Source organism: Dermacentor variabilis, chromosome 1, assembly GCF_050947875.1.
Source record: "Dermacentor variabilis isolate Ectoservices chromosome 1, ASM5094787v1, whole genome shotgun sequence".
NCBI classification, from domain to species: domain Eukaryota; kingdom Metazoa; phylum Arthropoda; class Arachnida; order Ixodida; family Ixodidae; genus Dermacentor; species Dermacentor variabilis.
The window spans coordinates 105,043,785-105,056,689 of NC_134568.1; the positions used below are offsets into that span (position 1 = coordinate 105,043,785).

Consider the following 12,905-nt stretch of genomic DNA (forward strand, 5'->3'; position numbering starts at 1 on the left):
CCGGGGGGGGGGGGAGGTATCAGAATCATAAGTCAAGGAGAGATGAGGTTAGCACTCCTGCAGGCGATGCATAGCATGAAAAGCAAGTGCGCCGACAACGTCGTCTTTTCAATTAATGTCTTCCTCATTAAGCGCAACAGCACGCCCATGATACTGGCAACGTCGTTTTACGTGCTCTTTGACGCGGCACGCTGAAAACAGCTGCCATCCTTTTCCCTAGCGCCTCAGAGATGCTACACGCAGGTGGTGCCTCCAGCACTTCAAGCAACACAAATGATCCATATCTATCTTTGTCGTTAGCCAAACTTCTAGGCCCATGCTTGTTAAAGGAAGCCGGAGAACGTGTTTATATTTTATTGGGAACACCGGAATGCTCAATTTGTACTAGGTGCTGCACTGATGTGTGTTTACACAATGTACTAAGCATTTGGCGAAAAAGTTCTACGGCAGCGTGTGTGCGTGTGTTTGTGCAGCAGTGGTGAATTGGTAACAGCGTTCGCCCCATATGCGGGGGAGGTACTGTGTTCGAATCCCTGTGCCACCGGAAATCCACCGGTTTCTTTTTTTTCTAATGGGGAGGGACGCACCAGGAAAGGGGGCCGTATAGAGATTTGAGAGGGCCTCTGGACGCCCCTGGTTCCCACAACAGCTTTGGTGAAATAATCTAGCACCCGCCGCTGCTGTGGGTGGCAGACGAGTGTCGCCGCCGGATATCCGACAGTAAAATAGGCAGAAGTGCGCTTCCGGCCTGGTGCTCGGTAACTACGGGAGTTCCAGCCGCTTGGAAGGACACCTGTTGGGAAGTTGTCAACATGGGAGCGCCAGACTTTTCTTTCTTAAGAGTCTTGGTGTTTTGTTTGTCTCGGTTCATGCACAGTAAGAGAGCGAGAGACAAAAAAAAAAAACGTTTGTTCTTAATGAGGTGGCATAGCGATCTCAACAAACCACTGCCATGCAACCCACACCGGAAAAGCTGGAGGCCTAGCCGGGGAGCTGCTTGTACCCGTCTTATAAGCCGATGAGAGCCCGGCGGTGGGGATCGAACTCGGCACTTCCCGTAACCGAGCCGGGCGTTCTATCCGCTGAGCCACGGCTGCGCTTTCTCCAGTGGAGAGTAGCCATCCAGGCATTTACTACGGTCAAACTATCTGCCTTTCACCTCTTTGATCTAAATTTCTCTCTCTCGGGAACAATTGCACAGTGCAGCGTGTTTTCGCATATTATATCTACGTATATTCTCCTGAATACCTCGGACTGCGTACACCGAGACGCTTAGTTTTAACAATCTTCGGGCTTCATATTCTGGACCTGCGTCGTTTCTTCTTATTTCACATTATTGTCTTTTTATAACTGATAGAAGAAAATAAGCAGGCTGTACCATCAGATGAGGTCTAAAAAAATTCCTCATTTTACTTAAGAGAGAGAGAGAGAGAGAGAGAGAGAGAGAGAGAGAGAGAGAGAGAAGACAGGGAGGTTAACCAGAGGCAAGTTTCAGGCTTGCTACCGTGCATTGGCGGGGAGATATAGGGGTTGTAAAGGCGACAAAGAGCGAGAGGAGTATTTTACTTTAATTTGCATTAAAAAATGCAGCTGGCGTGACGTCTGTGCTGGTGTACTCGGCAGGCACCCGGTGAACTAGAATTCGAATTCTGGCAGGGGCGAGATTTTGGTTTCTTTTACACCTGTAGATGATATCAGTTATATCGTTCTTAGTTACAGATTATGATTTTGAACCACGGCCCAGCATCACTATCGTTGTAAAACTCAGACCAAATTTCTTTTTTTTTAATTCTTTGAGCATTGTCGGCTAGGTTAAATGAATCTTGACCCAACAATACGTGGAAGAGGGTTTCGTAGCTTATAACTATCAAATTGTAAGCTTAAATGTTGATTTATATTCCGCCACAAAGTCAGCATCTTCCAACGAATGGACTGCTTACAGTGCAGTCAGCGCTGCTGTACTTACTTGTATAATGGTATTAGGATGAAAATAGAGAGGATGAAAAACTGGAAGTTGCACGCCAGGTACCACGTGGCGACGAGACACTGCAGAACGAACATAGACAGACAACGTTATGGAAGAGAAAATTGCAAAAATGCTTGAGACTCTAAACACAGTCAGTGAATTTCGTCCTCGATGAATATATTATATATATATATATATATATATATATATATATATATATATATATATATATATATATATACTTACGCTACTTTTTTCGAACTTAGCATTACACAAACATTCACTGCACTAAACAAAACCAGCCTACCTGGCACTTCCAGCGCGTTCTCTGCAACCATTAACACATTGCTTATCTTCACTAAACATTGCTTCTCAAACATATAACCGATCACCTTCCCTCGTTCTAGTTGTGAAGACATCAGCAGCCACACTGAAAACCCGCTGGATGAGCGTACTGGGTGTAATGCGGTCTTTCAGCTGTATGGATCTAGCTATAGCGTATACGGTTACTCCGCATCTGGGTCCTTTATGAAGCGCAGCATTTCATTGTTGCTAATACTTCGAGAAGATGCTACTGGTTGGCCAATGAAATATTGGAAAAAATCGACCATACTTGATTTTTTGGCATTCTCGTCCTAAATGGCCGTCGCTAATCGAGGCATACCAGCACCGGCTCAATTCGTCGGCCAGCGTCTGGTGGAGCGTTAAGATGAAATAAATGCTGAGCGCCTGGGTTCGCCAGTCTGAGCATGCGCGAGCCTGCTGCGTGTAACGAACTCGCGCGGTCTACGGTAGTTGCCGTCGAATGAAGGTTCTCAAAGCTGTTACAGTTACTTTATTGACGAGACAAAAACTACAGCTCGTCTCATCAGTAAGGTAACTGCTTACATGTAATTGGTTACTGAAAACAAAGTAATTAAATTACAGTAGCGTTACCGAGCAAGCAGAGTAATCGGTATATTATGATGTTACCGAAAAATGTAATGGACGACGAGTAGTTAATATCATGTAAGTAATTTGTTACGTACCAGTATATATATATATATATATATATATATATATATATATATATATATATGTACTGTTCCTTCCAGCTTGCCCCGTTTCTGCCATCGACCTTCGGACCATCGCTTCCGAACAGCGCAAGGACCACTGGATCACCTCGCTGGTATACTTGCTTTCTGATACATCCGCAAAACCAACCGATCGCGCGTTGTGTCAAGTCCACCTTTTCGCCATTCGCGACGACCTCCTCCCCCGACGCAATTACACCGCCGATGGTCGCCAGTGGTTGCTGATAGTACCCCGCAGTCTGCATTCTGAAATATGCGCGTCGTTGCACTCTGACCCCCAGTGTGCACACTCGGGAGTATTCAAAACTTACCAGCGCATTCGACAGCGGTACTATACTGGCGCGGGATGTACAGATACGTTCAGAAGTTTGTTCGCTCGTATCCCGCTTGCCAGCGCCGGAAATCTTCACCACGCCTCTCACCAGCCGGTCTTCAACCGTTACCTTGCCCTACCCGGCCGTTCGGGCGCGTCGGCATCGATTTGTATGGGCCACTTGTGCACTGACATCTGGTGGTAACCGCTGGGCCATCGTGGCTGTAGACCACCTTGCGCAATACGCCGAAACTGTCGCTCTTCCAGCGGCTAAAACACGCGATGTTGCCTCTTTCCTGCTTTGACGATGCATACCGGGTCATGGTCCACCACAGTGAGTTGCTCAGCGATAGCGCATGTGTCTTCTTGTCGGAAGTCGTCGAAGCTATCCCCAAAGAGTGCTACGTTGTGCACCACACAACTATTGCTTACCATCCACAGACAAATGGCCTCAGAGAACGCTTTAACTGCACGCTTGGCGACATGCTCGCAATATACGTAGCCTCCGACCCCACCTATTTTTCTTATTGTGCGGCCGCCACCCGCCGCACACAATTGACACAATACTTCCGTACAAGCCGGATGCATCTGAGTGCGCCTATTTCAGCCACAGCCAGACATGCCGAACAGTGTCGCGATCTCGCGCGGGCCTTTGCTTCAAATGACCAAGAGCGCCATAAGAGTGTTCGCCCACGTTCCTCCCCGGAACGCTTGTGTGGCTCTCGGTCCTTTACACTGCACCTGGGCTCTCGTCGAAACTACTTCCCAAGTATGAAGGCCCCTACCGCGTCTGCGAAAGCGCATCTCCGGTCAACTACGGGATCGAGCCCGTTCAACGTCTTCGGACATGCGTCGCCGTGGACGAGATATTGTCAACGTCGACCACCTCAAGACCTACTATGACCCACTCATAGTGGGTCGTCCTCTTCATCACTTTGTTCGCTCGTGCGCTGCTCTAACGGTCAGTCCCAAACGCCGGTGACTAATAAATGCCAGTTATATATATATATATATATATATATATATATATATATATATATATATATATATATATATATATATATATATATATATATATATACATACATACATATTATGCCACCTAAACCAGATGAAATCCATCTTAAGGCTTCAATAGCCCGGCTGGAAATGGCGCAGCATACCAGTGACACCGAAAATGATATCTGGTCATGAAATCTCACTAAAATTAAGTCTAAACAAATGCCTAAGAACATAAACAGAATACGTCTCGGCTGGGCACGGCAGACCACGCACCGTCGAGTCATATTCTCTGTATTTTCTTAGGCATATTTTTTCGTGTGATGACACCTGACATGCCACGCTAAGACAGGTTGTATTAAAAACACAAACAGAAAGACGATCAAGAAAAAATTTAAGAAAATGCTTATTTGGTTTTGTTGGTAGATATTCGAACGAGAGGAACAGCGCAGTGACGGGTAAAGAAAGAGGACGAACAAAGCGCATTTACACGCGCTCTTTAAAAAAAACGCTTTTACAAATTTTTCCGCATATGAAACATGCCTTCATTAAATCGCGGACTTTATTTGTAATGGATTGTCTTCATATACTGCATCGTAAAACGCTTCCATATTTGAGGTTTACCCTTCGCAGTGAAGGCGTCAAAAAAATACTTCCGCCATCTTAAATTGTGCATTTACTCACTGTAGTCAATAACAGCTTTTCATAATCGCAATAACTTCGATCACAAGAAAAAGTGCGAACTACCCGCACAAACGTAGCAATTGCTACAGACAGAAATAAAGCTGTAGTGATTAATACTTGCCTTCTCTTCCGTGGTTACAACAGCCTGTAGCAAATTTTCCTTTTGGACGTAAATTTCCCGCTCTCGCTGATGATGCAGCTGACTGCGTAACTTTTCTTTTTTTAAGGACGGAAGTTGTGAAAGAATTAAATTTCCTAGTGAACTCGAAACATAGCCAAAATTCTTTGCGCACAATTTGGCGGTCGCGCAAGCAACTAAATACAAGAATTTATTTTTAATTATAGAAAAGGTACATTGAGTTTGCTTGCCCTCGCATTGAACTTTGTTTGCAATTGACAATTGACCATGTATACAATTGACTGGTACCCGCTTTTACGAACAGCTCTAGCGCAAAAATTTCTGTATGAATACGGGTCCACATTCGTAAGGCTTATTTTATTTGAAGATAGTTCGTGATATCTCGGGCATTTGCTTTCGCTTCTGAGCGGAACACTGACCATCTTCTTGGACTCCCAGAAGTTGTTGACGAGGAGAAGATTTGACCACCAGGACTGCTCGCAGAGTCTTATCTCAGTGCCCATGATGTCGTTCCAGAAAGGTCCATCTCCCAGTACGGGCATCAGGAACAGCAGGCCAAGGGATAGAAGAAGTGGCGGCATCATCCTGCGAGCACCACGCCCGATTTTACCAAGTGTTCCTCGGCCGCTGTCCGCTCCACGCGAGGCTATATTTAGAATTGATTCAATACGGTGGCTATTCTTCAGAATGGCGCTTCTGCGCTTGCTGACATGCAGTAATGCAATAGCCGCATTTCATCACTGGCTAGAGAACTGTGCGGGGAGCACGTGTCTATTCTGTTGTGTCACAAATCACTTCCTCTGAAGAGTTTCAGCTAGAGAGAGTACCTTGGCTACTTCAATTCTATATGTTCTACAGCAAACGATAAACAAATAATTATGGGTGCAAGATTATTAAAAATTTCGATTACGGATCGGGTACTTCCTGCTATTCGATTCATGTTGGATTCGAGAATTTACTGTTCGAAGTGGTCGAATATTGGCTTCTATAAGAAAGAAAGAAAGAAAGAAAGAGAAAAAGAAAGAAAGAAAGCGCTTATTGGAGTCTCTAGTGAGACAAAAACGGTTGGTGTTAAAAGTGTTTCGTATGAAACAGCTGCTGCAGGACAGCTGCGCTTGTTGCGCAATGGTACCACACGTTCATGAGCAAATGCACGGAGCGGATAACTGCGACTCAAGAATTTCCAGTCATTCAATAAGAAAAGCTCGCTATTGGGCAGCTCGTATACAAGTTTGTTTCGATTTTTTTTGTCTGACCAGTTTCACCCTGTTTGCGTAGCTTAAAAACAACGTGCGATGGTGCAGAATCCCATTTCTGGCCTTCAGCTAGCCGCACAGAATTGATTCCAAACGGTTTCGCGTGCAGCGGACAGCGCTCAACGAACCTTTGATTAATTCTTTCAGCAACCGAGTCATCCGCATGTATATTTGAATTTTTATGCTACATCTTGCGTATCAGTGACAGAGAACCAGGTGGACCGTTACAACAGGTTCTATTAGGCTTCCTTGTGCAAGTCGTCTATGTCAAAAATAAAGGTCAGTCACGGGAGTGGCCAAAGCGACTTTGATAATGAACACTAGTGCACCAGTACACCAGAACTGTTGCGCTAAACTTAAGGCTTCCTGAAGGCGAGTGCCAGTTCATCGCAACAACTAGCCAGATATAGGTCGATTATCATGCTCGATCAAAAATTCAAAGAAATGTCTGGAGGGTTCCCTTGCTTTTAGCACTGCTTAAGATGGTCGGCGATATCCTGCGTACACAAAGTCGCTCGATGTAAATCATGGTATCCCCAAGCAGATCCGTAGGCTCCGTGTCACGAGTAGGTGGAGCCTCTCTTGAGTGGAGCATGAAGGGCCATGAAGCAGGGTTATTGAGTAACACACAATAGCCCGAAGCTAAACGACGTATAAGGTCAACAAAGACACCATAGAACCACCCCAATTAGGCCCGCAAAGGTAGCCGACGATCATAGGCGTATCTACCGGGGGGTGCAAGGGCGGCACTTGCCCCCTTCTGTATCAAAAGTGCGTGTGTGTGAGGGGGGGGGGGGGCAAAGTACAGCATTTGCCCTCCTCCCTTTTGAAAGCGGGCACTTTCGGCTGCACGCTGGAAAGTCCAACAAAACTACAGTTGAAGCTAAATTGTCTTTCTTAATAGAGTGAGCGCGTAAGTAATGCTTTTTTTTTTTTACTGCGCATCCCCTGCTTGGACGGCGAGGATTGCCTATTGTGCCTTCTCGGGACGCCCTGCAGCGGACGACGCGCGGGATCGGCCATGCACACTCGCGTTGCGCAGAACGCCTGACGCTGGGCAGTTCCAAAAACTGTCCGCTTGCGCAACTTGCGTCATGCCCAGTTTTTTGAGACCGCTACATACGTATTCTAAAACACAATCATTCTAAACACAACATTTAACCTCTGGGCGAGGGGGAGGTCTGGAGAAAGTATTGCAATCAGCTGCGCCCAACGACTGGCGTGCCTTACGGAATGAAATCCTTGGTTTATCAAAAGCTGGAACGATTTATTCTGTGTCTAGAGATAGCCTAGGTAGCGTTGCAGTCTTAGTATAATAACACCATAAACAATCTAATCGAACTGCTTACGGGTGTCCGATTTCATCGTGCAATCACGGCTCATCGTAGATATTCTACTGAAAGTGACCTTGGTCGAACGTGCACAGCCATTTAATTACCAACAGAACACTGACGAACTTTTTCAAGGGAATGTGGCACTTCTGACTTTGACGATTTAATTTTCAGGCTGTTTTTGCATAAGAGCTAAACTATTACTTGTTTTCCAGCAGGAGAAAAACTCAGCAGATATTCCGTATTTTGAAAAACGAGGCCCACTTTTTGGTGATGCGTACCGAAAATTCACACTTTGTGGTTGCCTATGTGCTATGAAAACAGTTACTGATAGTCGCTTTCTCCAAATTCTTATGCGTTATACACGGCATTTAGTTGTTGTCCCTCGGTATCTTCGGTAAAATATGTGGAGCACGGTGTTTATGTTTATTCGAAGTATATAAGGAATTTTCTGAGTGACTAGCGATATATGTTTATTCTGTGTAGGTCTATTGCAGCCTTTGGAGAAAGTTACTCATTGAAGCGTTCTAGAGTGTCATACTGCGGCTAATCTAAATGTTTCCCAGACGCTAAAACAACGGCACAAGAGACGGTTGACATTGCGTGAAAATAGAGACAATTTTAAGGGAAATGCGTTACGAAACTTTCACTTTCCTGCTTTAAATGGAAGTGTTGCGGATGATGACTAAATCCCCATTTTTCCTTGTGTTTTCGTGCATCATACGAGGTTCGTAGTTTGTTTTTCCGGTATCCACGGTGAACTAAACAAGGCAGCTTGTTTATACAGGGGAGAAAATTAGGGCATGGCATAGCCATTGTGTAGGCAATGTTCCAAATGGGTAGGTTGAATGCGCATTTTCCAGTGGGTCCATAGCGTTATTAGTATGTTTTACGAGCGGTGCAAAACTTAGACGGCCGCACTGACATAATTGCAACTACAGCTGAGATATAATTTTGCGAACATAAGGGGAACAACACGCGAAGTCTTTGTGCGATGGCAAATGCGTGTTGATCAAATACAGCGTTAAAAAATCGCAAGCAAGCGTTCGAAAGTATCACGCTGCTGCTATTAGCTAGGTTCCCCAATGTCCCAAGAGAATTCTGCATTTCATATATTTTATACTTTGAAGGAATAGACAGTATTTTCAGTGTTGACATCTCTGGCTTATTTATAAGCGTTAGGAATAATTATTGAACCCTCATCTTTTTTTTTTTACTTTTTATGCATGATATATTAGTTTCACCTGGTACCGTCACTGAAATAAATGACAGATTCGTTTTCTTTGGTGACTGTAAGGAGAAGTTAACGGGTTAAGTGTAGGTGAAGTTCAAAATACATGGCCTTTCGCAATAAATTACGTATGCAAGCATTCTAGTGTTGTGAGCGTGCCTAACGAGCGGGAGATAACTGAGCCCGTTGCCGTGGCAGAACTACAAAAGCCGCCAAGTCTAAATTTAGCGAAAAATGGTGGTACGCTATGGAAACTCTCTGTGCGAAGTATGGCTGGATCAGACACAGCCTTTGTAAAATAAATTCTTATTCAAGTGTTAGAGCGTGTGATATGGCTGCTATCAGCTATGCTTCTCAGTGTCCCGACAAAGCTGTACCTTACAAAAGGTCTATATTTTGTGGAAAGTGGGCGGGGGACATGCTAACTGCAATGTGCGACAAAATTTTTACGTTCCTGGTCCAGTTAGAACCATTGCAAATAATTACTGATAGGAAGAAATAGAAAATTTATTTCTCTATCTTCAGGCGTCATTACACATTCCAACTTGGTTTCAGCGATGTACTCTGCGAACTAAGCAATACATCTTGTTTATAATCGGCGAAAATGAAGGGCGTATTATAGGCAATATGTAGGTAAACTTCAAAGACAGCGGACTAATTATGGCATCTGCAGTAAATTACGCATGCAAGCGATCCGGAGTTTTATGAATATGTTTTGCAAAAAGAGAATTTATCCCGCTGCCCTAGGAAAACTGTGAACTCAACCGATATCAAATCTAGCGGAAATTAAGATGGGGGGGGGGGGGACAGGAAGAGAAGGAAAGACATTAGGGTAAATGTTATGGCGAATTATCATATGTGCGGATGAATTACTGGCTTTTTAGAAATTAGCAGCAAAAAGTGCTCCAAAGCATTGCTTGTGGGCAAGGTTTCAAACAGAACAGTCATATATATACGGGCAACTTAAAGTATGCGATATATTCAATAGAAAAACACTTTAACTGCAATTGTTCGAAAGCAACAGCTTCGCTGGAAATCGGGTTGTAATTCTCCCAAGGTCGCATACATCTGCTGCCTTTTATTCTTGTGAATATTGCAAGTAATTTATGTTGATTGTACATCATTGCGTATAACCTCGACAATACTATTACGTGAACTAACGATACACTTGTTCTGTAGACTTCAACATGAAGTACATTTTTTGTTTAATTATTAAAATTGTTTGTAGCAAATGCGCATTTTTTATGTGCGCTGTACTGCTGCTGCTGGGCGGGACCTGCGAACACTGTGGGGCACTCATTGCCTTTTGTGCCTGTATCATCCTGAGATATTACATAGTTGCAACAAATAAATGCAAATTCAAATAATTCTACGGCCCCCCTGGTTTAGCACGTGTAATTGATAAATATGTCTACGTCTATTAAAAATAACTATAACTGACAGACGCATTTCCATTCCAGGCTCTCTAATTTAATATATATATATATATATATATATATATATATATATATATATATATATATATATATATATATATATATATATATATATATATATATATATATATATATACCGGGTGTTTTAGCCAACACTTTCAAAGATCTTTTAAAACTTGCCTGTGGCAGATATCATAATTCTAGTTGACGTGCTGGTCTAAACGCGGCGGACAATACTTGCAAAAAAAAATTGAGATGCAAAATCGCCTAATTAATTAGAAATCACGAAACAAGTTTTTAACTAATTACATTATGGCCCATATTGCAGTTTACAAAGTGTAGCCGTGGAGTTCGCAAGGCGATCTGCCTTGCGAACTCACTTGGAACGAATTTTCACGACGACACCAGTTTCGAGATATGAATACTCGAACTTTGCAGATAAATGCATTGGCGTTACAATTAATTTGTTCAAGAAACGTAGTTTCCTCCGCTGAAGCACTCAAGTAACTCAATTCGCGCAAAGTTCGCGAATTTAAATTATATCTCGAAACTGGTGTCGTCCTGAGAATTCGTTCCAACTGGGTTCGCCTTGCGAAGTCCACTGCTAGAATTGGTAAATTGCAATATGGGTAATAAGATAATTATCTAGAAGTTAATTAGTAAATTCTCGTTAATTACTCAATTTTGCATTTTAATTTTTGCGTAAGTAGTGTCCGCCGCTTTGAGTAGACCGGCTCATAAACTATATATATATATATATATATAAATATATATATATATATATATATATATATATATATATATATATATATATATATATATATATATATATATATATATATATGGAGATAGAGATAAGATCGTTTCGAGAAAAAGTTTGCACGCCACTGCGGACGATACAAATAGCCTGCTTCACTTTTAGTTGTAGTGACCGAACGTGGTGACACCATATCAGTCTTTAGTCCAGCACACCAGCCATGAAACAATGGATCTGTAGCAGCCATATTGCCTGATCGTGCCTAGAGCACTCCTTACTAATGTTGTTTATGAGAGGCTTGTGCCTCGGGAAAGGTGAAAGGTTGGTATGCACTTGTACAAATGGCAGGCAAGGACAGGTTGGCCATGTTAACGGATGAGAGTATTGATTAAAACGATGTCAGGTGGACAGCTTTGGAGCGAACGCAGGCAATGGTTTCGGCCATGCCTGAGAAGGCATGGGCATGAGCACAGATATTTGATACCAGCTAGTTGTTATTAAACTGTTATCCTAAAAAAATATTTCAACTCGAAGCGAGCTTTTCCTCGGCAAAACGTGTTTAGCTTATGTGAGGACTGCACTGTTTAGATGGATCGAATATAATAATAATATATGGGGTTTTACGTGCCAAAACCACTTTCTGATTATGAGGCACGCCGTAGTGGGGGACTCCGGAAATTTTGACCACCTGGGGTTCTTTAACGTGCACCTAAATCTAAGTACACGGGTGTTTTCGCATTTCGCCCCCATCGAAATGCGGCCGCCATGGCCGGGATTCGATCCCGCGACCTCGTGCTCAGCAGCCTAAATTAGATGGATCGAGTGTTACGCTATACGCTACAGTAATACGTCGTGTCAGCATTATGCCCCTTCAAGTTAGCGTATTGTGACCCCTGGCACACACACGGAGTAAATGCATAATTTCGCGCCGTGATGAGGTAGACAATTTTAAAGCGAAGCTTTCTTCACCTTATATTCCTGCCCATATATCCTTCCCATATCATGTATACCTTCCCATAGCCAAAGAGCCACCCCTTCCAAAATACTATAACATTTCATCAATCATTCAATTCATTGTCAAGCTTGCACTACGACATGTATTAAATGCAGGTTAGTACACAAACATTATTTTGAGACTTTTCTTGCAGTGACACTAACACGAAGGAAGCTATATGAAATATTTCTTCTCATATTACGGGAAAGAGTGGCTACGGGGAAATAATGCTGAAATCCTGAAATAATGTCCAGCCGGTAAATCGTGCAATAATAAAAAAAACGAAAAAGACTGTGCTTACCTCCAATACTTGTTGAACAGGAATCTGATTACATTGAGGCGGCCGTTGGACTCCGTGAGCTCTTTCCAGTTGGTGTAAACGACGAGCAAACCACTGGAATATGTGACAGACAGTTAATGGCGTGAGTGGGAAAAGAGGCAAGAACAACTACATATCTGCTGATCAAGAGACACAGCACTTTCAGCTTTGTAATTAGGAATCATTGTCAACGACTAAAGCGCTATTATTTCTATATTATATTAGTTTAGAAATAAAAGCATAGGACTCGATAACTTGCCCATAGGTATTGAGCAAAACGTCTTACGTGTTGAAACACTCCCGGACTTCCCTTTGCATAGCCGTTACGCTAAGTTAGGTGCGCCCTCTTCCACCATTATAGCCACACCCACTTGGTATTAAACTTACGATTATACTGGATGTTGCAA

General features: G+C 43.2%; 1 protein-coding gene across 1 annotated transcript in view; it reads right to left on the reverse strand.

The window, feature by feature from the left end:
• LOC142582430 (nose resistant to fluoxetine protein 6-like) overlaps positions 1-12,905 on the reverse strand; it is a 119,554-nt gene that overhangs the window by 26,425 nt on the left and 80,224 nt on the right. Inside the window, exons 9-11 of the mRNA XM_075692144.1 lie at positions 12,481-12,573; positions 5,594-5,759; positions 1,967-2,046 (exon numbers count right to left, since the gene is read on the reverse strand). Coding sequence (XP_075548259.1) covers positions 1,967-2,046; positions 5,594-5,759; positions 12,481-12,573 — 339 coding nt within the window. The remainder of the gene's footprint in view (positions 1-1,966; positions 2,047-5,593; positions 5,760-12,480; positions 12,574-12,905) is intronic.